Consider the following 26,338-nt stretch of genomic DNA (forward strand, 5'->3'; position numbering starts at 1 on the left):
AAGCCAGTGAATTATAAAGAGGGGGGAAAAGCCATTAAAAAAATAAGTAAATGATGCTAGACGTGTTTGAAATTCAAACTTACAGATTAAAATGGCTTCTATTTCTGCACGTAGAGAAACAGATACTCATTGAACGATGCGACAGCACCAGAGGACACGTGTTTCGCCGTGTTTGCGGCTCGTCGGCCCTGGGTAGCTGCGCATCGTTCGGGATTGGCAAACCAGGGGTCACTCAGCGAGCGATATACACCTGGGAGGGTGACTGAGCACTCCTCAATGCCACAGTGCAAGCCAGTGAATTATAAAGAGGGGGGAAAAGCCATTAAAAAAATAAGCAAATGATGCTAGACGTGTTTGAAATTCAAACCTACAGATTAAAATGGCTTCTATGGCTGCACGTAGAGAAACAGATACTCATTGAACGATGGGACAGCACCAGAGGACACGTGTTTCGCCGTGTTTGCGGCTCGTCGGCCCTGGGTAGCTGCGCATCGTTCGGGATTGGCAAACCAGGGGTCACTCAGCGAGCGATATACACCTGGGAGGGTGACTGAGCACTCCTCAATGCCACAGTGCAAGCCAGTGAATTATAAAGAGGGGGGAAAAGCCATTAAAAAAATAAGTAAATGATGCTAGACGTGTTTGAAATTCAAACTTACAGATTAAAATGGTTTCTATGGCTGCACGTAGAGAAACAGATACTCATTGAACGATGCGACAGCACCAGAGGACACGTGTTTCGCCGTGTTTGCGGCTCGTCGGCCCTGGGTAGCTGCGCATCGTTCGGGATTGGCAAACCAGGGGTCACTCAGCGAGCGATATACACCTGGGAGGGTGACTGAGCACTCCTCAATGCCACAGTGCAAGCCAGTGAATTATAATGCAGGAAAAAGGCCATTAAATAAACAAGCAGATGACACTAGACGTGTCTGTTATTCAACATTACATATTAAGATGGCCTCTATGGCTGCACGCAGTGAAACAGATACTCATGGAACGGTGCGACAACACCAGAGCACACGTGTTTATATACACGGCCGTATATATATATATATATATATATATATATATATATACTCATTGAACGATGCGACAGCACCAGAGGACACGTGTTTCGCCGTGTTTGCGGCTCGTCGGCCCTGGGTAGCTGCGCATCGTTCGGGATTGGCAAACCAGGGGTCACTCAATGCCACAGTGCAAGCCAGTGAATTATAAAGAGGGGGGAAACGCCATTAAAAAAATAAGTAAATGATGCTAGACGTGTTTGAAATTCAAACTTACAGATTAAAATGGCTTCTATGGCTGCACGTAGAGAAACAGATACTCATTGAACGATGCGACAGCACCAGAGGACACGTGTTTCGCCGTGTTTGCGGCTCGTCGGCCCTGGGTAGCTGCGCATCGTTCGGGATTGGCAAACCAGGGGTCACTCAGCGAGCGATATACACCTGGGAGGGTGACTGAGCACTCCTCAATGCCACAGTGCAAGCCAGTGAATTATAAAGAGGGGGGAAAAGCCATTAAAAAAATAAGTAAATGATGCTAGACGTGTTTGAAATTCAAACTTACAGATTAAAATGGCTTCTATGGCTGCACGTAGAGAAACAGATACTCATTGAACGATGCGACAGCACCAGAGGACACGTGTTTCGCCGTGTTTGCGGCTCGTCGGCCCTGGGTAGCTGCGCATCGTTCGGGATTGGCAAACCAGGGGTCACTCAGCGAGCGATATACACCTGGGAGGGTGACTGAGCACTCCTCAATGCCACAGTGCAAGCCAGTGAATTATAAAGAGGGGGGAAAAGCCATTAAAAAAATAAGTAAATGATGCTAGACGTGTTTGAAATTCAAACTTACAGATTAAAATGGCTTCTATGGCTGCACGTAGAGAAACAGATACTCATTGAACGATGCGACAGCACCAGAGGACACGTGTTTCGCCGTGTTTGCGGCTCGTCGGCCCTGGGTAGCTGCGCATCGTTCGGGATTGGCAAACCAGGGGTCACTCAGCGAGCGATATACACCTGGGAGGGTGACTGAGCACTCCTCAATGCCACAGTGCAAGCCAGTGAATTATAAAGAGGGGGGAAAAGCCATTAAAAAAATAAGTAAATGATGCTAGACGTGTTTGAAATTCAAACTTACAGATTAAAATGGCTTCTATGGCTGCACGTAGAGAAACAGATACTCATTGAACGATGCGACAGCACCAGAGGACACGTGTTTCGCCGTGTTTGCGGCTCGTCGGCCCTGGGTAGCTGCGCATCGTTCGGGATTGGCAAACCAGGGGTCACTCAGCGAGCGATATACACCTGGGAGGGTGACTGAGCACTCCTCAATGCCACAGTGCAAGCCAGTGAATTATAAAGAGGGGGGAAAAGCCATTAAAAAAATAAGTAAATGATGCTAGACGTGTTTGAAATTCAAACTTACAGATTAAAATGGCTTCTATGGCTGCACGTAGAGAAACAGATACTCATTGAACGATGCGACAGCACCAGAGGACACGTGTTTCGCCGTGTTTGCGGCTCGTCGGCCCTGGGTAGCTGCGCATCGTTCGGGATTGGCAAACCAGGGGTCACTCAGCGAGCGATATACACCTGGGAGGGTGACTGAGCACTCCTCAATGCCACAGTGCAAGCCAGTGAATTATAAAGAGGGGGGAAAAGCCATTAAAAAAATAAGTAAATGATGCTAGACGTGTTTGAAATTCAAACTTACAGATTAAAATGGCTTCTATGGCTGCACGTAGAGAAACAGATACTCATTGAACGATGCGAGAGCACCAGAGGACACGGGCTTGCACTGGCTTGCACTGTGGCATTGAGGAGTGCTCAGTCACCCTCCCAGGTGTATATCGCTCGCTGAGTGACCCCTGGTTTGCCAATCCCGAACGATGCGCAGCTACCCAGGGCCGACTAGCCGCAAACACGGCGAAACACGTGTCCTCTGGTGCTGTCGCATCGTTCAATGAGTATCTGTTTCTCTACGTGCAGCCATAGAAGCCATTTTAATCTGTAAGTTTGAATTTCAAACACGTCTAGCATCATTTACTTATTTTTTTAATGGCTTTTCCCCCCTCTTTATAATTCACTGGCTTGCACTGTGGCATTGAGGAGTGCTCAGTCACCCTCCCAGGTGTATATCGCTCGCTGAGTGACCCCTGGTTTGCCAATCCCGAACGATGCGCAGCTACCCAGGGCCGACGAGCCGCAAACACGGCGAAACACGTGTCCTCTGGTGCTGTCGCATCGTTCAATGAGTATCTGTTTCTCTACGTGCAGCCATAGAAGCCATTTTAATCTGTAAGTTTGAATTTCAAACACGTCTAGCATCATTTACTTATTTTTTAATGGCTTTTCCCCCCTCTTTATAATTCACTGGCTTGCACTCTGGCATTGAGGAGTGCTCAGTCACCCTCCCAGGTGTATATCGCTCGCTGAGTGACCCCTGGTTTGCCAATCCCGAACGATGCGCAGCTACCCAGGGCCGACGAGCCGCAAACTTGGCGAAACACGTGTCCTCTGGTGCTGTCGCTTCGTTCAATGAGTATCTGTTTCTCTACGTGCAGCCATAGAAGCCATTTTAATCTGTAAGTTTGAATTTCAAACACGTCTAGCATCATTTACTTATTTTTTTAATGGATTTTCCCCTCTCAGATATATATATATATATATATATAATGGACTTTCCATTTCTACTGCAGGGACGCCCTGCACTTAAGAAAGGGGTCTCTTCCTCTCTCATCTCCACAGCTAATGGTTATCAGCGTCCATTTGCTGGGACGTGTTGTTTATTCATAAATATGCCGAATCCTGAAACAAGGGACTCCGACGACCGCGTGCGTCGTTGAAAAGAAGTGTCCGAGATCGGCACGACAGACTTTGTGTCGACTTATCTTGGGCTATACCATGAGTTAGGAATGTGACCCCAAAGTACGTTTATCTCGCCCACCTCAGGTCAATGGCCCTATAAAGATATGGTGGTATCTGTCTTTCCCGCACACTATATGCCAGCTGCACTTCAGTTCTCCAGATGGTTGCCATTCATTCATCGTTAATTTAACTGATGTTGTTGCACTTCAGCTCTGGAGCGCACCGGTTCCACGTTGCGGCAGGAGGGTGCGTGACCAAAATCCCACTTGAAAAATAATCTACTGTAAACAAATGTTATCTGGCTATAAAATGCACAGTTGTGCGCGAAAAACTGCCAAACCGCACTCAGGTTAGTCAACCTGAACATGAAAATGCAAACACCGAACTTGTACAAGCCTAATAATACACTAACCAACGTGCTGTTACTTCGTGTCCGGCCTGCTAAGTATAAGTCGCTAAATTGTGGCTTTCGTTCGTTCGTAAAAATGACTTGAACAGACATCGAAATTTCGTGAGTTTGTGTGGTAAATCGTGATGTCGGATTTTTGAACGCGGATTTTCGATTTTTGTATGAAGCAATCGAGCATTTTCGTTGGTTTTCCTTATTTCGAGAACGTGAATTTGGGCTCCGGAAAGATGGTTCCACATTGCGTGGCCGGAAATACTGGTGCAGCGGTTGCATGATCGCTTTTTTTCTTATTGGTTCACCTGTTGGTTCACAAAACAAGATAAAAATAAAAATATAAAGAAATCAATCATAAAAGAAGGACAAGAACAAAGAAAGCTGCAGTTGTAAATGCCGTTATCCTAATTTCCCCAACCCTTTTTCAAGTAATAATTTATTTCAAATAATAAACATTTTAAAAAATAAATCAGTCAAATAAACAAATGACATCTTTGGATTATGCTCACTCGGTGAGCATCATGACGCTCCTATATCACATATCGTGCTTCTTGTATCGTATCTTCTGCTATTGTAGGTCAGCGCAGACTTTGCAGCTGTTCTCTCATTCTTTGGATGTCGATGAACCATACCTTCAGCAGTGGAGTGGAGTTGTACGGGCCATGAAACAAGGAATAAATGGGTGTACTGCTTTCATTGTACATTAACATCGTACAGAGAAGATGCAGGGGTCAAATGTAAAACCCGTATCTGGCCAACTGTAGAAAAATACTGGCATCCGAGAACGATATCACCAGCGAACTAGTGCAGCGAATTATATCGACTTTATGTTGCCCATTGAATGGGATTTCAAATCAGGAGAGCGAATAGTAACACTTGGTCCGCTCTGATGTGCTCCATCGGCTATCTACAACTGCGCCCTTGTAGTTTTGGCAGCGCAGGTGCTTGCGGAAACATTTTTTCTGTCCACGCAACCAAGGACCTTTTTTTCTTATACCCCGCGAATTTCGGGATCGTGGATTTCGCAATCGGGAGTATCGAGAACCGAAAACTTCAGAAGTGTGGAACTGACAGAAGCGTGCACTCTCAGCGAAAAGAAACGGAAACAGCGAATTAATATTATGAGAGGCGACGGTAGAATTTCTAACATTTTTTTCAGCCTTACTAACATTACAGCACAGTACTATTGGATGTTACTGTAAAGAATGACTGTAAATCCCAGCTTGCGCTAACCGGAAATACGAGAGATTCTCGTTCGCCTTATGAGACAGCTCAAACGGTTGATTGAGTCCGCGCAAACTCGCAACGGCAAAATCGGGCAAATTTGACTCCCCCCCCCCCCCCCTTCAGGTGAAGCTAATAAAATCGTCTCACTCTTATATACGCACACCATGCGCAGCGAGAGAGAAAAGAAGAAGGTTGTTGGTCTCGGTGTCATTTCTCTTTACGTTATACAGGCACGGTCATGCAGGCTCCGGGGATAATCCCTTTACGAGCAGCAAAGCAACCTTTTCTACTGGTCTCCAAGGTCATGCTCTAAGTGAGTTGGCCATGAAAGTAATCAGAAGAGACAGAGAGAGGATGCACCGCTTGCTCGGCGGATGGATACGGTCAGCTTGGTTTCTCTTTTACGTCACCAGAGAGCGCCACAGCCTGACATGCTTTCAGTCGGGGAGTATGTGTACTCACATTTGATGCTTTTTTATAATGACGAAAAGTGGCAGACATATAAATTTGGTGTCGATCGATTCCTGAAATATTTCGATAGTGGTTCGTGGTGGAGTGACTTCGTGGGTATCGAGAAAAAGCATATAATATGTTCCAGAGGAATACATTGGGACGGAGAGCTGGTACGCCCTCAGGTTCGGTAAGTGAAGTCACAATCGGTGCAAGTATGCCACGTGGCCGTTGTCCGTGAGTCATATTCTGGAACATTCCCCGAGGTCAAATCGAGGTGGTGATGTCATTGAAATGATATCACTACCGGGACTTGACCTTTCCAGATGTAAAAATGGCAGGGGCTCTATTCGGCGACACCTCTCCCTCAGAAGAGGTCTCTTTCAAGAAAGAAGAAAAAAGGAGAAGAAGAAAAAAAAGAAAATCGCAATGCGTTCATGCTCAACTTGTTCACGTGTGAGGGGCCGGGTTTTCACTTACTTAAATCTCCGGGCTTCCTCCAATTTTTTGTCAGTTGCATCCGGCTGACGCTGACCGTCCTCCTCGTACACACTTGAATACTGAAAAGAAAGTTTCTCAGCGTTTTCGTAGCTTTTCGTTCACTATTGTGGCTCACTTCCAAACGCATGTTTTGCTTTATTTAGTCTGTACATGCAACGCTTTGTCCGTACAACGTGTAATAGCAAAAAAGTACCAAATACATGAATGCAGATTAAAACAAGAGCGCGCACAGTTGCATGTTGAAGAAATGTCCAGTTCGACAGAACATGGCATGTGAGAGACATTCCTCTCGCAAGATTTTGCTACGCTGTGTATATTTGAATGAGGTCACACCGGCGAAGATTGTCCAATAGAATGCTAAGTGATTCCCCTGTGCAGTGTTTATTGCGGTATTTTCCACAGCTTAGCAAAAGTAAACTCTCCACCAGTGGTGTGCAGTATCGCAGATACATGTATCTTCGATACAATCTTTCGATACATTTTGTGTATCGGTATTAGGTATCGCGTGCCAGAAATGAGAGTATCGGAGTATCGGTATCGAAAATACATTTTTAGTGTATCGTGTATTTTAACGATACTCGATACTAAAAAAAGACGCAAATATTGAGGCTGTTGTGAAACTTGGGGTCGGCGGCGCTCGCTCAGGCGGTAGTACAAGCCAGGCCGCAGCGGCGTAGATATGACATGTCTACGCCGCTGCGGCCTGGCTTCTCTGACATTGAGACAATAAATTCGTTCGACGCTTACGTCCGCGCGCGCGCTCCATCGTCAAGGTCGCCCGGAGAGGAGGCTCTGGGCCCTGCCCTGGGACGCGCTCGTGGGCGCGCGCGGCTTCTAGTTGGTTCCAGAAGAATCTCTTCGGTCTCTTTCTACGGCGGGCGCGCCGAAAACGCCTTACACAGGACCTGCCTGATGTCCCCCTCCTCAGTGCGCAAGAGCACGTCCACTTGACTTGAAGTGTGGATTCCGCGTCTGCCATGCGGAAAGTATAACCGCCGGCTTAGCTTGAGCACTGTAACCCGTTCTACAGCTCACAATTCACAACGGCCAAGAAAATGAAGTCAGAGGCAAAGTCAGAGGCTACCGGGTAAGTACGGCAGTACCAAACGATAAAGCAGCAGAAAAAAAAGTTTCAGGTTTATTCGTATGTATAGTCAAGTGCTCACAGACCGGTACGCACGAAGAACATTGTCTTAAAGAATTGTTTTTTGCTAGGCTGCTTATTGATGCGATCGTTTCAACGTACCCATGGCTTCAGTCTAAAGTTCTAACAAGACTAGCTGCTTAGACAGTGCAGCTTCATTAAATCCGTGCGGTCGGATACGTTCAAGCCCTGTCAGAAAAAGTGCGTTATAAAAATACACTAAAGGCTCTAGAAATAATGAATAAATGTTTTTACTTCCCTAATCATATTACCAGCTTTATTATATTGTTATTTCAGTGATGTAAACTTCGCTAATCATAACACCAGCTGTATTATATTCGGGATTTCAGTTATGTATTGAAGTATCGACGATACAGTACCGAGTATCTGTATCGAAAATAAATTTCGGTTCTGTATCTTGTATCGGTATCGGAAATACAATTTTTGAGGGTATCGAGTATCGGCATCGAAGATACTTTTTTGAACTATCTTGCCCAGCCCTGCTGTCCACATTTGGGCAAACGAAGCAGGGGCGCATCCGCCGGAGTAATATGGGTGATAATCGAAGCACAACCATACGACTTGTCCAAGGCCTCCACCTTGATTTCTTGCAGGCCATATTGTCGGCGTAATCAAACAGCTTGTTGCCTGTAAGCCCACCGGAACAAGTTCGAAATGCGACAGAGAACGAGTAACATCTGTAATTTGCTAGAAAAATCGAGCTAAAACGGCTCGGGGCCACGCCTGGTGACAAAATAATATCTAGGGATGTGCCAATCCAATCCACGAATCCTCGAATTCTAGGCAGGGATCCGAGATTCGAGAATCCGAATCCCATATTGCCCAAAATGACGAATCGAATCTTTCGAATCCACCAATCACGTTTCTTCCCTTCTTTTTCAAATTGGCGCCCCCTGAGTCCGCCGAAAGCCTCAATGACCGACGGGTGTTTTCTTGTTTCTTTGTTTACATTGCTATAGACTGAAAGGCAGGAACTGTTACATTACAAGTTTAAAAGTAACCTGGTTTTGTTTCTAATAGTTGCTTAGTTTTATGGAAATAATTCAGACTCGAGAATTTATGTATTTTTTGTATAGTCGTTGAACAACACGTTAAAAAAAACTATACGGGTATAGTTTCTCCTGAAGCTGCACTATTATCTAATTTGTTTTTCATTAAACAAATGTATCATATTCTGCTTCAACACACTTTTTAGTAGGCGTTTTTTTTTTCTTTTAAACTCTTTGTAAAGAAAGGATTCAAAAGATTCGAGATTCGTAAGATTCGTGGATTCAGACAACCTTCCTTGGATTCGAATCCGAATTCGGATTCGTAAAATTCTGGATTCGTCCCATCTCTAATAATATCCAGTTTGTCAAGCAACACTGATCAATGTGTCTGAGTGGCTTGCTATAGTGGACTAGAATGAGTGGTGTGCTGAGCGGCCCATCCAAACCATTGCAGGCGTGTGCCCACGATTGAAGCCAGGCACGCGACCTTTGACACACATGATTGCCGCACACCATGCGAATTCTCGTTGAACTACGACAACAAGCTTAGCATTCATGTATGTAGCTATTTTCGGCGTAATAGTTTTCAAAAGTAGCTTGCTTGTCTGGATATTGAACTATTTAATTTGCTGCCAAGTATTTGTGCTCAAGCCACGTGACACCCTGGCGTGTTGGGTACCATGCCTGGACAGTCTTAACTTGTTCAAAACGTTTAGCTCGCCATGCTGGACACAGATCTAAACCACATTTGTTGACAAGAATTTGGTAGCAAACACAGTATCGGAAGTGCTACAGGATTAACGGCTATTGTGTTTCAAAGAAAAAGAAAATCAAAAACATCGATTATGCCTCATTGCTGTTTTATGACATGCTGCAAATACAAATACGGTTCTGCTAATCGAGCAGCAAATTAGCACTCATGATTCTCGCAATTTAATTGCCGCTACTATGTCAGCTCTGCATGGTTCGCGAAAAATAGCAGGGCGAGAACTTCCTTTTTTTTCGGTTTACATTACCATGGCACGGGAAATGATATTATGTCAACTATACTTAATGAAAGAATAATTTCAATGCACTTTACCAAAAGCTGCCATACTTTTAGTGTCCACTTAGGGTTGAGTTCATTGTGTGTGAACATCGTGACATCAAAAGGCAAGTGTGGAAACAAGAAAAGCAGACGCCCAGTCAGTGCAACGATGTAACCGTTTATTACTACAAGATGGCGAACGTAGAAAAGACGTACTTCCATCGTCGCCTCAGCTGGTTTGACGTCGACGTCAAAACGATTGTAGGCTAGTAGGGAAGGGCTGTAATACGTTTACCAACCAGGAAGTGACCAGGCGTGAGCACAGAGAGATCGTCTGGATCCTCGGAAACATAAGTCAAGGGCCGTGAATTCAGAACGGCTTCCACCTGGGTGACAACAGTGCCAAGCTTGATGTATGATAGGGTGCTCTTGCCCAGTATCCTAGATCCTGTGAGCTCTAAATGAACTGCCCTAGTGACGGTGCAAGTGAAGATGAGGATGTAACACTTTCTTGCGACATTGCCCTCTCCGTAAGGTGGTCTGCAAAATAGTGGCCCAGCATAATCGGTTCCTGTCACATCATATGGCGCTGCAGCTGGTATTTCGTCCCGAGGCAGGGGAGCAGCAATCTCATTACACGCGCGGGCTTTTGCTCGCCGGCAAACGCGACTGCCGTGCAGTACCCTCTTTACCACTTACCGTCCTCGAATGATCCAGTAGGCCTCCCGTATGTCTGTCAGTGTCTGAGTCTGCCTGACAATCATGGCTGTGACAGGGTGATCCGAGGGCAAGACTACAGCATGCTTGACTGCATAAGGAAAGGCACCGTACTGGAGATGTCCTTGCATGGGGAGGATCCCTTCGTCGTCGCGAAACAAAGAGGCGTTCCGAAGAGAAGTGTAGGTGATAGGCTGCAGCCAAAAAAACTCACGCTGAGCAGTTCTAATCCAATAGTGCTCTGCCGCATTAATCTCCTCTGAACTCGGCATACCCCTGTCCTTGCGGGAAGGGCTCCTGCTGTTGTGAACAAACCGAAGCACCCATGCCGTAACCCGGAGCAGTCTGGAGAACGAGCTGTACTTTCGTACTTGCAGGATGGGCTCGTTGATCACTGGCAGCACTGCGAGAACGTCGGGGGTCTTAGCCTCGCAGTGGACATCCTCTGGAACATTGGCTGTAGCGTGCCAACCTGGCGGCCAGGATTCAGGGCTGCACAGTCAACTCGGGCCATTCCACCAACACATTGTGTCCATCAGGCGTCGGCATGACACACCTGTAGAGGAGGTGGTGTCCCTCTACATGAGTTCTACTGCAGCAACGATGAAGACGTGCCTCTGCTGGCGCGCGCCACAGCGCCTGCCAGCCAGTTCTACCGGCACCGTCCTAGCGTGAGGCCGCGACGACCTGCCAGCTCGGACATTCCATCATCGCCGGTCAGGATTCATGTAAAGGAAGACCACCTCCTCTACATTTGGTGACCCGAACAACGAACACCATGTTCGGCACAATTCGGCCCGTTACCATCCCAAATTTCTGCAAGCATAACTCCGAAGCCATCTCCCAAGGTACGGTGCATCGTTCTGCCGGGGAACCGCTAGACGACTTCAATCTACAGCGGCTCCGCTCATCGCAACGCCTGGCCTCGCAGCACCATGGTTCTACCCACCTTACTCATCTACCCAGCTCACGTCGCCATGGTCGCACATGTCACGTCGCCGCACGCTTCGCGATGGCACATCTCGGGTTTCCACCAGCGGCACCTTCCCGAGCATCAAGCTCGTGTACCGGTCGCGGTACGCCTCTGTCGACCGCACCACCGCATCTGCTACGCTAGCGGTCTAAGAACCCTGCCCACCTCGCCTTCCCACCAGGCTTCCATAGACGATGCTGGCAGCACATCCAATGCCGCTCAAGAGGCACCGGGACCAACGTTCCACCGGGGACCCGCACAGAGGCCACCGAGTTCTACTCCCGGTCTCCCCGTGCTTCGCGATAATCCTCCCTGGCACTCTGCTTGGCGACATTACGAGCTCACCCCTCACGAACCGGTCGCGGTTCTGTCGCCCCATCCTGCATTACGTTCTGCCTACCTGCCTACTCTGCTCTCCGCTTTGGCCCGCTCCTGGAAATCTCCCGGCCAGCTCTTGTCCGCACCGTTCATCCCGCCACTTCTGCCCACTCAGCACAAGACGCAAGACCAGCCGTCCCTGTTCCACGTGTGGCCCTTCTTTCTCCTCTTCAAGTATCAACGCGGACCTTCGGACCGCTAGCTCTACACCGTCCGCATCGGGGGGGAGTGATGTAGCGGCCCGTGGGCAATAAAGGATGGGATGAAGACGTGCCTCTGCTGGCGCGCGCCACAGCGCCTGCCAGCCTGTTCTACACTCTAAATCGTTTTACACCTTAAAGGGTGTAAATCAAAATGTTCACGGCGCACACCTTTTAAGGTGTATTTTAACACCCTCATGGCAATTGGGGTGTAAAGGGTGTAACGCCGAATAAAACTGCTGGGTTCGTGGCAATATGCTGGTAACTGTGTATTCACAATGACCAGCATATTGCATATTGAGGTCCATATATGTATGCAGATCAAGGGGATTAAATATATGTGTAAACATGCACAGCCGACAAACAGACAACCATGTATGGCATGGCAGCTGTGCATAGCAATGAAGCATGGCAGCTGTATATAGCTTTTCGTAAAATTGTAGACCTTCTCATGAGCAGGTACCTCCCCCATATGCATGTTCATTATTTAGAACGTTGCATTTATTCGTTTCTTCAAGGCTTTGCAGTGTTGTACCCACAAATATCTAACCCCTGTAAAATGCATTACATTGTTCATTATCTGCGACTCATCAGGGTGTTTGGTCCTCTCCTAGCTGTATGGTGTATGCGTTTCGAAGGGAAACACTAGTATTTTAAAGATGTTACTAGAAAAACTCGAAATTTTGAGAACATAACCCTTTCATTAGCAAGAAGACATGAATTTTATCAAATGAATGTGTGGTCGCCGCCCTTCATCGGAAATGCCACATCTACTGATGGTTCCGAGGAGATACTACTTCAACATGCCCCAGAAGCAATTCAGAGTTCGCGACATTCACGCAGAATCTATAGTCTGTGTGAAAAGTGCAGTTGACAATGATCACACATTTGCTGTTGGCTGTGTTGTTGCCAAAGAATCATCCTAGGAGGACTTACCCGTGTTCGTTGAGATTGCAGGCATATATGTTATTAACTCTGATGCCATTTTTCTCATACAAATATTAACTGCAGTTGAGTATGATGAGCACTGTCATGTATTTGTACGTTCTGTCTTGCAATGAGGAGCATCGTGTTTTAAGAAATTTAAGCACTATCTCAACAGATCTTCTAGATCTGCATAAATTATGAGATGGTAGACGTGTTGTAAATCTACGCCATGCACTTTTACAATGTAACTTCCCGTTCCCTGTTGTTGTATATATTTACTTTTGTTCATGTGAGCGAAAATAAGCATACTCCCTTTATGCACCCAGGCGACACACCTATCACCATAGTTCACCTGAGGGTGTAGTACACCATTGTTACACCCTCAGAAACTTCCAAAACAAAGTTGTAGGGTGTGAAAGGGGTGTGATCTTTGTTAATACACCTATTTGACACCTTTAAAGGTGTGAAACGATTTAGAGTGTACCGGCACCGAACTATAGCGTGAGGCCACGACCATCTTTCGGCTGGGATATTCCATCATCGCCGATCAGGACTCGTGTAGAGGAAGACCACCTCCTCTACATTTGGAAATGTTGGCTCAGCTAGAATAATCACGGACACAACCGTTCTGGTTGGTAGCCAGAGCCGAACTGCTTGAGCTGCCGTTTAATATATCGCGCGCCACGATTCCGGGTGCGCTGTCGATGGCGGTAGTGGTGCGGCTACAGCTGCCCCCCTCCCAGGGAGTCTCCGTAAAGCGACGACTAGTGACTAGGCGCTTGGACCATGTTACATGTGGACGGGAAGGGCTCGAAGGTCCTGGCGACGGGGCTTCAGGCTGACTGGTGGGAAGCGGGGCGGAGGGACCAAGCGATGCGACGGCCGCCAAGGTGGAGGCGTCGATGAAGACAGGTTTTAGACGGTGGAGGGAAACAGTGTCTTCCCTGCCGTTGACGAGAAGCGTGAAGTAGGCCGGGGTTCTCCGTATGACGGGATAGGGCCCGGAGTAAGGTGGCTGCAACGGTGTTTTTACACCGTCGCAGCGGACGAAGACGTGCGAGCAGCGGTCAAGGTCGGGGTGTTCGAAGACCTTGGAGACGCGACCGGAACGGGGAGGGGTGGGGCGGAGAGCGTTCATGGGTTGCCGGAGCAGGAACAAGTAGTCGGCGGGAGTCGTAGTTATTGAACGAAGTTATGTGGTGTTAAACAAACTTCCTTCAATAATGTGCTGAATTGTATTCTATTATCTGTAACATGGAATGTTATCATGCTTATGTTTAAGAACATGTCGAGACCACATTCAGACAATGCATCTCTTCTTAATATGTGAGGTAAAGGTAATGGACTGCAGTCTTCCCCACGCAGGCTGCGAAACATCGAAGTTGCTCTGAACTATATTCCCGCCCCCCTTGTTTATTTTGTTACTGAAGCCCGCACGTCCCGGCACCAACATGCTGGCTGAGATAACGCACAGATATGATAGAGACAACAGGTTTCAAAAATGGGATCCGCGTGTGGCATTGTTCTGGCTCTGTCCCTGCCCAAGGTGCAAGGCAACGCATGCTAAAAGGATGGAACGCATGCTCTTGGGCTCGTGCGCTTGAGCTGTCACGTGACCAGTAGTTCGGCAGAAATTCGTGAGAGGCGATCGAATCGCGTGCTGTCCAGAGCTGTTTATAGAGAGGGTTTGGCCCTTAGGAGGAGCCTAACTTAAAGGGCGTCATGCGACGTCACGGCTGAACGACCTCCCTCATCGTGCTCTATTGTAATCCGGTCCTCAACGGGTCGCCGAGCCCATTGTGCTGATCGTTGTTTACGATCCAAGGAGAGAAGACACGTGCGTACTTCATGCTTCGAAAGCCTTTCGTCCTTGAACTCTTTCCGTGACAACAAAGCCCCCCCCCCCCTTATCACTGGGGCCTGTGAAACCGATTATTCCTGTAGATTACATTCAGCTGAAAGCGATAAAACCCCGGTGCAGGGGACACAAAAAGACAAGACATACGAAGCACTGACTGACAAACAACTTTAATGGCAGGGACACATCTTAAATACACCAACTGCACACCCGACCCCTAGTGGCAGCCAAGGCCGTCATGCTGTAATCACAAATTATCACAAAGTTATCAAAAAGATATCACGCAAACAAGGCACCAGGTAAACGCCCCCCCCCCCCCCCTCCGAAACAGAACTCATTCAGCGCGGTCAGGAAGCTGTCGGAAAGTACACGTGCTCCCGACAGGCTGGGCTCAGCGCACCACTCATTCTAGTCCAGTATAGACTTGCTGCTCTTGATGGCTACGTAGCCGACACGTAGCCAGCTTGATTTCGTTTTAGACACAGTGTTATCCGTATGCAATGTATTTTCCGCTGTACTTGATAAGCAATGCTCACTTGATGACCTTTTCGATACACGGTTGCCCGTGATTTTCAATTTGAATTTCCCAAGAAGGTAGAGAGCAATTGGGACGAAAATTAACATTTCTGAAAACCCAGGGTATCGAACAAATAAAGCTTCTCAGGTTGCTAGCACCTTTCAGACTTTCAGGGTTGTTACCCTTATAAAATCAGCTATGAAAAGTTCTGTAATCCTCACGAAATCTGCACTCCTTCTCGGATGAGTTACTGCACCCGCAAAGCAACGCACCTCATAGTGGTGGGGGAAGATGCCGTTTCTTTTGCAAACGGTTCCCTGGAGGGAGCATGGCTTCTCGTCGAAAATGTCGTCCTTCCGTATGCTCTGGGAGGACTCGTGACCTGAAATATTTACAAAATCGAAGCGATACTAATGAACGTGAGAAGGAATTTATTGGCTTCAGAGAAACAAATGTGTGTCATAGTGAAGAAAACACGGAACTTACACAAATATGCAAATGTTGTAGGAAAGACCATGTATGGATATCAGAAACTATAGTGCATATAGTGCATACAGATGTTTTTTATTTGTTAATGTTGTTTTTATAGAAGAGGCCACCAAAGTACCTACCACAGGGCGATGAATAGTGATCTGTGTGATTCATATTAATGTCGAATGCATGAATCGCTGTCGCACCTTGAGAAGTAATTGGACTACCAATTACCAAATCATAATTATAACTTCATTACAATTCCGAGAGGTGCGTGGTTCAAATGCCGCCGCTCTCTGGCTTTTTCGACGAATACCATATTTCTTTTCCTACAGTTTCAGTTAATCGGCAACGCAACTGATCATACAGTTACATTTGTTTCAATATACAGGGTGTCCACGCTAAGTGTGAACAGATTTTTTAAAAATATATCAATCACTTTTTCCGAGATGAAATCAATTGCAATATAGCATATGCTGGAGGGCACTCCCTAGGGGGGCATTAACAGACTCCTAAGGCAATGGCTTAATTAACTTTCAATAATTAACTTTTTAATTATGAAAGCTACGAAGTTGCTCCAATGAGAACATCTGATCTCTTCGGTCACCAGATACCTAAACCGTTTTCAGAACAAAAATCCGTTCAGTAGATCGTCCGCAAAAAATTCGTCAGCAAAAAAAAGGAACGCCATTTTTTTCTTTATCTGGTTTATTGCGCATCTTCAAAGAAGCGGCTTTCCTTTACCCCCAGTGTGAGAGAGTAAAAGAGCACAGTGCCGCCTGATGTGTCGAAGATTAGATTTAACTTGCTGAAACAAAACAGAAACACAAATCTATCGGGTGACTCTATCGCGACTGCCCTTATCTTGGGCTGCATTTTCTGTTTTCTTTTAATCTTTTTCCAGGACGCAAGAGGCGATAGTGTGCTCTTTCAACCTCTCGTATTAGGGGCGAAGGAAAGACGCTTCTCTAGAGATGCGCAGTGAATAAAATAAAGAAAAAAATGGCGTTCCTTCACGAATTTTTTGCGGACGATCTATCGAACGGATTTTTGTTCCGAAAACGGCTTTGGTATCTGGTGACCGAAGAGATCAGATGTTCTCATTGGAGCAACTTCGTAGCTTTTATAATTAAAAAGTTAATTATTGAAAGTTAATTAAGACATTGCCTTAGGAGTCTGTTAATGCCCCCCTAGGGAGTGCCCTTCAGCATATGCTATATTGCAATTGATTTGTATATCGGAAAAAGTGATTGATATACAGTCGACCCCCGTTTATCCGGACGGTGCCGTTCCCGGCGAAATCGTCCGGATACCGGGGCATCCGGATAAATGAAACGACAGAATAGAAACGTCCTACAGAGCAAGGTTTAATTAAAACACAGAAATCTCGTCAATGACAGCTGTTACATAGTAGTGTAGGCACTCGATCCTGCAAACTTTTGCTAATTGCATAGAGCTGAGCCACGCTGTTGCGCTGCTCGAAGAATGTCAGTGCGGACGCAAAGTGTCAATGTCCGAGCCTTGTTTCTCACTGGCGTCATCGGCACCGTCTTGCTGCACATGATCGGAGGCAACAGCAGCAATCACACCGTCATCAGTCATAGCTGCACACGCGTCATCATCCTTATCAACGTCAACATAGTCAGATACCGCAGCATCATCTACGGCAGTCGCAGTGAGCCTCTGCATCAGGGATCGCAGCTCAGCTAGGGGAATGTCTTCATCGGCCAACGGGCCGTAAGCAGCAGGCCCTCGGGTTGAAGTTTTCCCCTCTAGAACCGTACAGTTGCTCGAGATATTTCCAAATGACTCGACTGGCTAACGTGACCCAACGCACACAAATAGAAAAGGGGGTCATCGTGCACGGTTTCCTACGGAGGAATGTAGGTCCCTGACATGTGACGGGAATAACCCCAAAACAGCGAAAAGGGTGACGAAGTGGGGTCAGCGTCTCCTCTTACTCACGGTAGTCCGGATAACTGAAGCTGGATTACAAGAATTTTCGACTTTCGTTCCCTGGAATTCTTGTCCGAGTCCGGAAGCTGAAGTCCGGATAAACGAGAACAAAATACATGGAGGAAAATCCGTTCCCGTGCCTTTTTGTCCGGATACCGCGGGATCCGGACAAATGAAGTCCGGATAAACGGGGGTCGACTGTATTTTTTAAAAATCTGTTCACACTTAGCGTGGACACCCTGTATATTCATGTATAACTCAATTCTTCTCTGAGCAACTTTGTGACACGCACCTTATTGGAAGATTTCGGAATATTCGCGTTAGACCTAAAATGCGGCACTTCCGCTATGCGGTATGCTAGCGTGCATCCCCTCCTATGCCCTTTACTTTCTTTTTTCTCTCTGAATATACATGTACCCCCTCTCCCGACCTGCTATGCGAACGTTCCCCTAATCGCACACTTTGCTGCATAGCTACGTTGCGTTGACGGTAGTCTTGTCGTTCTTGCGTGAGTAAAAATCGTGGGCGCTGCGAAAGGCGTCTACATTGGGAATCAAGTTGAATCCCAGGTCGTGAAGGGGGAAGGCGCATACCTATAGAAATGCCAAAGCAAACTCCAAACTCCAAGTGCAACGAATGTGCTAACGACCACGCGCTACTTACTTTAACACTGTCGTGACACATTCTGACCTCTCTTTTGCTAACGCGTCATAAAAATCAACATCATCATCACAAATTACTTACAAAAGTACTTATGCTGCAGTTACAATTACGTGATATCCAAAGTCAGCCTGGTAGTAATGAATTACTGCTAGCGTAATTAATTACAGCTATTGAGTTCCTGTTATACGGCCCCTCGATCGCTCCTCGTTGCTCCGCTGATGCTAGGGTTTCTCCGAAGGATTTCTCATTTAACCCTACGGAGTTTCGAAGTGTAACACTACGTTCCCAAATGCGTGAATTCGCATAGGGATGTAAAATATCCGTTCTTTTTTAACTTTTCAACGACATTTATTTTTCAGAGAACATTATAGAGCAAATCTTAGTATAATAATATGCCGCACACGGTGGCTCAAAAGTCATTTCGTTTTAACATTTTCCGCGGTATATCCTCCCCTGACGATGAAAGCCTGAGCTTGGGCACAACAAGCAAGACGTCACACACACAAGCCCTCACACAAGCTGACGAGCCCACACGAGCTGGTTGTTGGGTCTTGTTGCGCCCAAGCTCAGGCTTTCATCGTCATGGATCTGGTCCACCAGCCTGTTTGCGCATTTCAGTAGGGTTCACATTTACGATGTTTATTTTTGGGCGGGTTCGGCGTATGTTTTTCGATGTTTATTGATTTTTGCGAAATCGGAGTTTTTCGATGTTTGTCCTTGCGTGTACATGGTTTACCCGACAGTTATCGACCAACAGCAATTACAATGTAATTTCAGTCCTGTGCGCGTCCGACGCAGCCTTGACAACAACAACCTATGCGAATTACCAGTTTCGTGTTTGGCGGCAGTTTTGACAGTTGAGTAGTCTTTAGACCAATTTCTTCAGAGAAAACACTGTAAGAAAAATTTTGTTCTTCTTTCTTTCATTCCCCTCTTTTTTGTTTTGTTTTGTTTTTCGTCAGAAGCCCGCGTCTCTACTTCCATCCTTGTCACATTGGTTGTGTTAAGTAGTAGTAGCCCCGGAGCGCGAGTGTTTCAGACTCCACTCACTTAGCACGACACAAGCACGGGGAACACGAGACTCCGAGCCGCTCCCCGCGCACCTGTTTTGAAATGAAGCTTTAGAGCATACGACAAGCGCCTGGGTGCTTGAGATTTTCCGCGACGTACTTCCTGTTGAGCGCCGGCAGGACGATGTTCGAAATGTGGGCTCTGAAGCAAAACGGACCTTGGATTGGATTGGAAAACGGAAGAAAAATATGGAGCGGTTAGTCCCGACCCAGTCAGAACTGGCTACTCCAAAACGCGTTTGTGGGTGAAAAAAAGAAGAAAGAAAAAGGTGAGCTACGAAAAAGAGAAGAGCAAACAAACAAACAAACAAAAACAGGAAACAAGAAAGGGGTAGAGTGGGTACAGCAGGATAAAGCATAAAGGAAAACGGGGGAAAGGAAAGGGGGAGACGTTCGACGCCGAGAAACACTCACTGCACAATGTCAGATATAGTGCGAACAGAATGTCACCGAAGTTGTCACAGAGTCCCAAGCAAGTTCGAGGCGGTAAGGAAGTCCACAAAGGCGCGCAATGCCGGCACCTCGTGTTGGGCGGGCCAGCAGCCTAGAACCTTCCGAACGCAGAAAGGGCGATTGTCGAGGCGGGCTAGTGCCGCGTTAATTGCGTGAGCTTGTCTGCGCGAGACATTGCATGGGCAGTCATCTTTGAAGTGCCGTCTACGAAAACATCTTCTCGGATACACCTTACATGTTTAGCGTTGCAGAGTCGATCGCCTTTCTTCAAGTTATGCTGTGTGCCAGACATGCGGTTTAAAAGACGATAGTCTCGGCACCCACGCCAATGGTGCATTCCACACGGACAGGCCCACATTCGGGGCGCCCATAACATCGGGTCAGAGTGCACCTCCGCTGTCGGGATGGACTCTCACCTCGCTTGGCAGTCGGTTTCCTTCGAGCATCGGAGCCACTCGCTCGTACTCGACATGTAGCGTTATTGATCAGTATTAAATGTGTTATGTTGCTGTAACCCACTCGGATACACTTCAAGTTACTTCCACGGAAGTGATCGCGAAGGTTGATGGGTCCAAAACCAGCGTGCAGAACTCGCGAAATCATCACTGCGCGTCAATCAGGAGCCAACTGCACCCACGCTGCCCGCTTGGTACCAGACTGTTACTCCCAAGATTGCCACGGGTGGCGCTTTCGTTCAGCCGAGAAAAGCGCACCCCCGCTAACGCACGCTGCCCATAGTGTGAAAATCGAGTGAAGCATGCACATCTCACCGCGGTGACGAATAAAATGGCTAGCATCATCTCTAAAATAAATAATTACAGGCACGGCCCCTCGATCGCTCTCACCGCTTCGCTTGGGGCGGCCTGCCGAATGCCGTCAATCAAATCTGGTCAAGCGTTTCTGATAATTTCTGTGTATGACTTCTTGTAAATGCCGCCGCAACCTAGCGGCTTGCTCGGGGTAAATCGGGGTCAATTTGTGTGCGTCAGCGCGGCTGGTTCCTCGTGCTGTTTAACCTTATATGCGTGCCCCCTGTAACACTGAATAAATACGTCACTAAAGTAGCCTAAATGACGACTGAGGGGCACCGTATGCCAGCCGAGATGCGAGGGTGGTTCCATAAGTTTCCGGCCCGAAGCAGAAAATGCGCGCGAATTTGAAAATGCGATTAAGGACGCTTGGCGCCATCTGTTGGAGGGCCGGAGCACCATCCTCAACCCTCTCCATGCTTTTGTCGGTTGGAGAGCGGCATTTCAAACAGCCAGGGTGCACTCTTCAGTTAAAATTGAAAAACAAAATCGAGTACCGCGCTGTGATAAAATTCTTGACAAAAGAGGGACCTTCGCCTAAAGAAATTAAAGCGCGACTGGACAACGCGTACAGGGAAGCCTCTCCGTACTACACAACGGTAAAAGACTGGGCTAAGCAGTTTCGACTGGGGCGAGAGTCCATTAAAGATGATCCACGCGATGGTCTTCCAGTGGAAGTGGTGACACAAGCAAATTTGTCTCTTGTCGAGGAGGAACTGCTGAGCGACAGGCGTCTGAAGGTGAAGGAAATCGAAATCTCAGAAAGGCTGGGGCTTTCCAAAACAACCGTTTTTCGCATCATCGGCGAGGGCCTTCACATGAAAAAGGTAATTGCGAGATGGGTGCCACGACTTCTCGCGTGAGTTCAAAAGCAACAGCGCGTGGTCTGTGCCAAAGAGTTTTTGGAGCTCTATCAAGAGAACGAAGAAGAAATATTAATGTCAATTGTCACAGGGGATGAGACTATGCTGCTCTACTATGATCCCCTTTCGAAAAAGGAGTCGATGGAATGGCGCAAACCAGGAGAAGCACCCCCAAGAAAAGCCAAGGTCACACAATCCACGAAGAAGATCATGGCAACAATATTTTGGGATTGACACGGGATCCTCCTCATCGACTTCAAAGAGAAGAACACCACAGTGAATGCGACTTATTATGCCTCACTCCTGCACCGACTGCGAGACGCCATCAAGGAAAAGAGGCGCGGCAGGTTGAGTCGAGGTGTCCGGTTGCTCCAGGACGATGCCCCTGTCCACACGGCTTGCCACGGACCTGCCGAAGAAGACTGCTACTGATATTCAGATTCTTTCTGTGCATGCATAGGCGCTTTGACGAAGATACGAGGGTGGTTCCATAAGTTTCCGGCCCGACCAACTTTTAATGGTCATAGAGACGAAACAAGTGTATCACTTTTCGACATAGTCACCCTTAACTTCGATGCACTTTTGACACCTCTCAACCAGCATTCTTATACCCTCGAAAAAATAGTCTGAAGTTTTGTCCGCAAAATGCTGGAAAACTGCCTCTTGCACCTCACTATCGTTTTGAAATCTCCGTCCTCTGAGATCCCTCTTCAAGTTTGAGAACAGGAAGTAGTCACTCGGTGCCAAGTCTGGACTGTAGGGTGGGTGGTGGATTTCTTCGAAGCCGCACTCCTTCAGTGCAGCCTTGGCAACAGAAGCCGTGTGGACAGGGGCATTGTCCTGGAGCAACCAGATACCTCGACTCAACCTGCCGCACCTCTTTTTCTTGATGGCGTCTCGCAGTCAGTGCAGGAGTGAAGCATAATAAGTCGCATTCACTGTGCTGTTTCTCTCTTTGAAGTCGATGAGGAGGATCCCGTGACAATCCCAAAATATTGTTGCCATGATCTTCTTAGTGGATTGTGTGACCTTGGGTTTTCTTGGGGGTGCTTCTCCTGGTTTGCGCCATTCCATCGACTCCTTTTTCGAGAGGGGATCATAGTAGAGCACCATACTCTCATCCCCTGTGACAATTGACTTTAATATTTCTTCTTCGTTCTCTTGACAGAGCTCCAAAAACTCTTTGGCACAGGCGACGCGCTGTTGCTTTTGAACTGACGAGAGAAGTCGTGGCACCCATCTCGCACTGACCTTTTTCATGTGAAGGCCCTCACCGATGGTGCGAAAAACGGTTGTTTTGGAAAGCCCCAGCCTTTCTGAGGTTTCCTTCACCTTCAGACGCCTGTCGCTCAGCACTTCCTCCTCGACAAGAGACAAATTTTCTTGTGTTACCACTTCCACTGGGCGACCATGGCGTGGATCTTCTTCAATGGACTCTCGCCCCAGTCGAAACTGCTTAGCCCAGTCTTTTACCGCTGTGTACGACGGAGAGGCTTCCCTGTACACGTTGTCCAGTAGCGCTTTAATTTCTTTAGGCGATAGTCCCTCTTTTGTCAAGAATTTTATCACAGCGCGGTACTCGATTTTTTCCATTTTAACTGAAGAGTGCATCCTGGCTGTTTGAAATGCCGCTCTCTAACCTACAAAAGCATGGAGAGGGTTGAGGGTGGTGCTCCGTTCCTCCAACAGATGGCGCCACGCGTCCTCAATCGCATTTTCTACCTCGGGCCGGAAACTTATGGAACCACCCTCGTATGTTGTCCTCGTCCGGGTCCTTTCATTCATTGTCGTCTCCCGTCGTGTGTCCGCAGTGTTGTTCCAGAATATAATGTCTCTAACAGTCTTCATTAATCCTGTTCATAATGTTCACACTAAGCATTCTCAGGCAACTTATATTTTCTGTTTCCTTCGGCATGTTGCCTGCATTTAGTTTTATTTATTTGGTTTTCAGTTCCCACTGAGCGTTTGTTGTTGCCCTAGCATTGCTACGATTTTGCTTGAATAGCATTCTATTCTGTGATGTTTCCGCGCTGCAGCACGTGAAACATTGCCTGGACATCGTAATGTTTCTAAAATCCAACATCTGAAATGCTGCACCAACATTGAATTAGAAGCATTGAGGTAAGATCCCATTTGTGCATGAAACGTTGACGCAGCATTTGGACATATCGTCAAAAACAAACTGATAAGTGACGGCTGATCATCATGGGAAGTTCCGAAGATTTTATTATGTCATTGTTCACGGAGGGAATTACAGATAGAACAAGATGGTGTGAACATTGTGCTACTGAAACATTGTAGCAATATGTTTGTTTCAATATTGCTGCAATGTTTCAGATGTTGCCTAGAGGCAGTGTTGTAACCGTCCCCGAAATATGCATACCGATACTCGTTACTTGAGTAGAAAGCAGTGTTGTACGTAAACTCCGTGTCATAGCTGGTTGTCAAAGTCCTCTTCGGCCATCTTGGCAGCCCGCAGCCTTTCCGGCAGCTGACCGAGGCCAATATGACAACCAATATTGTTACGTGAGTATCAGGCGCACTCATACCGTGGAGTCCAATGACCAAACCTATCCGAAGTTACAGTTACACAGTATATGTGAGCGTGACTCAGTGTGACATCACAGCTTAGCAGTGGAATACAGAACGCACTGTCAAGGACTGCACCTCTGTTCGTTGACCTCAACTCTTTTGTTGAGCACAGCCTGGTCATTTCCTCCAGGTTCGAAGAAAAAAAACTGAACATGTGTTTGGTATAATTCGGAGCACCACCTGCGCGTGCGCACCACCTGAGCAGTAGACGTGTCCACGGGCTTCTTGTCGAGCGTTAGCCCGCCAGTGACAATGCATAAGAGTAAGAAATATGGTCGGTCAAGAAAGTGTGGGGAACTAAAAAAACTATAGGTACCGGTAACAATATGGAGATGGCGTTACCATCAATTTGTAGCGGAAATACTTTTCAGTACCAATTTAAAAAAATATCGCGATCCGCAAAATCCGAAAAATGTATAGATTACTCTAAGGGCGTTACTTGTAACCGCGTTACGTACAACACTGCTTTTTACTCAAGTAACGAGTATCGGTATGCATATTTCGGTCACGGGTACAACACTGCCTCTAGGCAACATCTGAAAGATTGCAGCAATATTGAAACAAACATATTGGCACAATGTTTCAGTAGCACAATGCTTGCACCATCTTGTTTTATCTGTAATTTCCCCGTAAACAATGAAATAATGAAATCTTCGGAACGTCCCATGATGATCAGCTGTCATTTATCAGTTTGTTTTTGACGACATGGCCAAATGCTGCGTCAACGCTTCATGCACAAATGTAATGCTACTTGAATGCTTCTAGTTAAATGTTGGTGCAGCATTTCAGATGCTGGATTTAAGAAACATTACGATTATGTCCAGGCAATGTTTCACGTGCTGCAGCGCGGAAACATCACAGAATAGAATGCTATTGTAGCAATATCGTAGCAATGCTAGGGCAACAACAAACGTTCAGTGGGAACTGAAAACCAAATAAAGAAAACTAAATGCAGGCAATATGTCGAAGGAAAAAGAAAATATAAGTTGTCTGGGAATGCTTAGTGTGAACATTACGAGCAGGATTAATGAAGACTGTTAGAGACATTCGTCTGACATTAGAGACAGACGTCTGTCGGGATGGGGCAGGTGTAAAGTGATGTGACTCCCTGGAGATGAGAATGTCTTCCCGAACTTTCGGGTTGCGGTCCAGATAAAGCTTACGATCGCGGTTTCAATTGCCAGCTGTGAGCGGTCATTTAGCAAGCTAAAGCTGATACTTCCGTATTTAAGAGCATCAATGGGCCAGGACAGGCTTTCCGACCTTGCTGTCCTAAGTGTTGAACGAGAAGAAACAGAAAAAAATTGATTTCAGTGACATTATCGACAAATTTGCAGCAGCAAAAGCCAGAAAGGCTATCATGTGACGTTAGTGGGCCATCTGCAGGTGTAGTAGTTCTCTGGATTTCATTAAAGTATATATAAAACATGGCAAACTGTGTCCTCGATATGCCTGAACAGGAGCGCAGACTCACTGGTTGCCATGGGCGCAGGCAGCTCTAGATACGCCACTGATTGTGCTACTTGGGATGGGACCGGAGCCAAAGATACCGTAAGCAAAGTTTGGCGTTTCGAGCCTTTCTTATCTGTTTGTTGTCGTCCACGTGCCCTCACAGTGAAGGCCCTGTGGTTCCCCCAAGGACATTCTGTTAGAAGTGCGTTGTGGTGAGATAACCTCATGCGTCTTCTACTGAAATGGAAAAAACGTTTCCTGTGTTCGCTCTTAGCTCCCTCTATTTTACGTAAAACAAACTCGGCGCACCTGGTCTCGAGTATGTACGCGCGATCTAGCGTGCGCAGCACAAATCACCAACCGTTTCGTAAAGCTCTGCATAGAATGTGCTAAAATGTGGTTGTCAAAAACCTGTTTTTCTCACACACACTCTAAAAATGGTGACACTTTTGTGACGCGTTGCAAGCGTCACTTTTTTGCAAAAAAGTGACGCTTTGCTCAAGTGTCACTTCCAGACGCTTTTTGTTCCTTTTTGCTTTTTGAAGCATGTGTCACGAGAGCTCCCACAACAAGAGTCACAAAAAACGTCGCACGCTCTAAAAACAGAGCTTCACCGCATAGCACGCCGAAGGCCAACCATGGTACAGAATGATGCATTTATCACTGTTGGTTAGCTGAAAACAGGAGGCGCAAGCCTTTTTGGGACACTTATGCAGTTATGATAAGTGTCCCGAAATGGCTTACCCTCGCGTTTTCAACAAACCAACAGTGATGAAGACATCGATCTGTACAATGGTAGCCG

At 46.9% G+C, this 26,338-nt stretch overlaps 1 protein-coding gene across 1 annotated transcript in view; it reads right to left on the bottom strand.

Moving 5' to 3' along the window:
- Positions 1-26,338, bottom strand: part of LOC135391810 (E3 ubiquitin-protein ligase XIAP-like) — a 235,725-nt gene that overhangs the window by 204,300 nt on the left and 5,087 nt on the right. Inside the window, exons 2-3 of the mRNA XM_064622281.1 lie at positions 15,480-15,589; positions 6,436-6,515 (exon numbers count right to left, since the gene is read on the bottom strand). Of these exons, the coding sequence (XP_064478351.1) occupies positions 6,436-6,515; positions 15,480-15,589 (190 nt within the window). The remainder of the gene's footprint in view (positions 1-6,435; positions 6,516-15,479; positions 15,590-26,338) is intronic.

The sequence above is a fragment of the Ornithodoros turicata genome, chromosome 4 (assembly GCF_037126465.1).
Source record: "Ornithodoros turicata isolate Travis chromosome 4, ASM3712646v1, whole genome shotgun sequence".
Lineage (NCBI taxonomy): Eukaryota > Metazoa > Arthropoda > Arachnida > Ixodida > Argasidae > Ornithodoros > Ornithodoros turicata.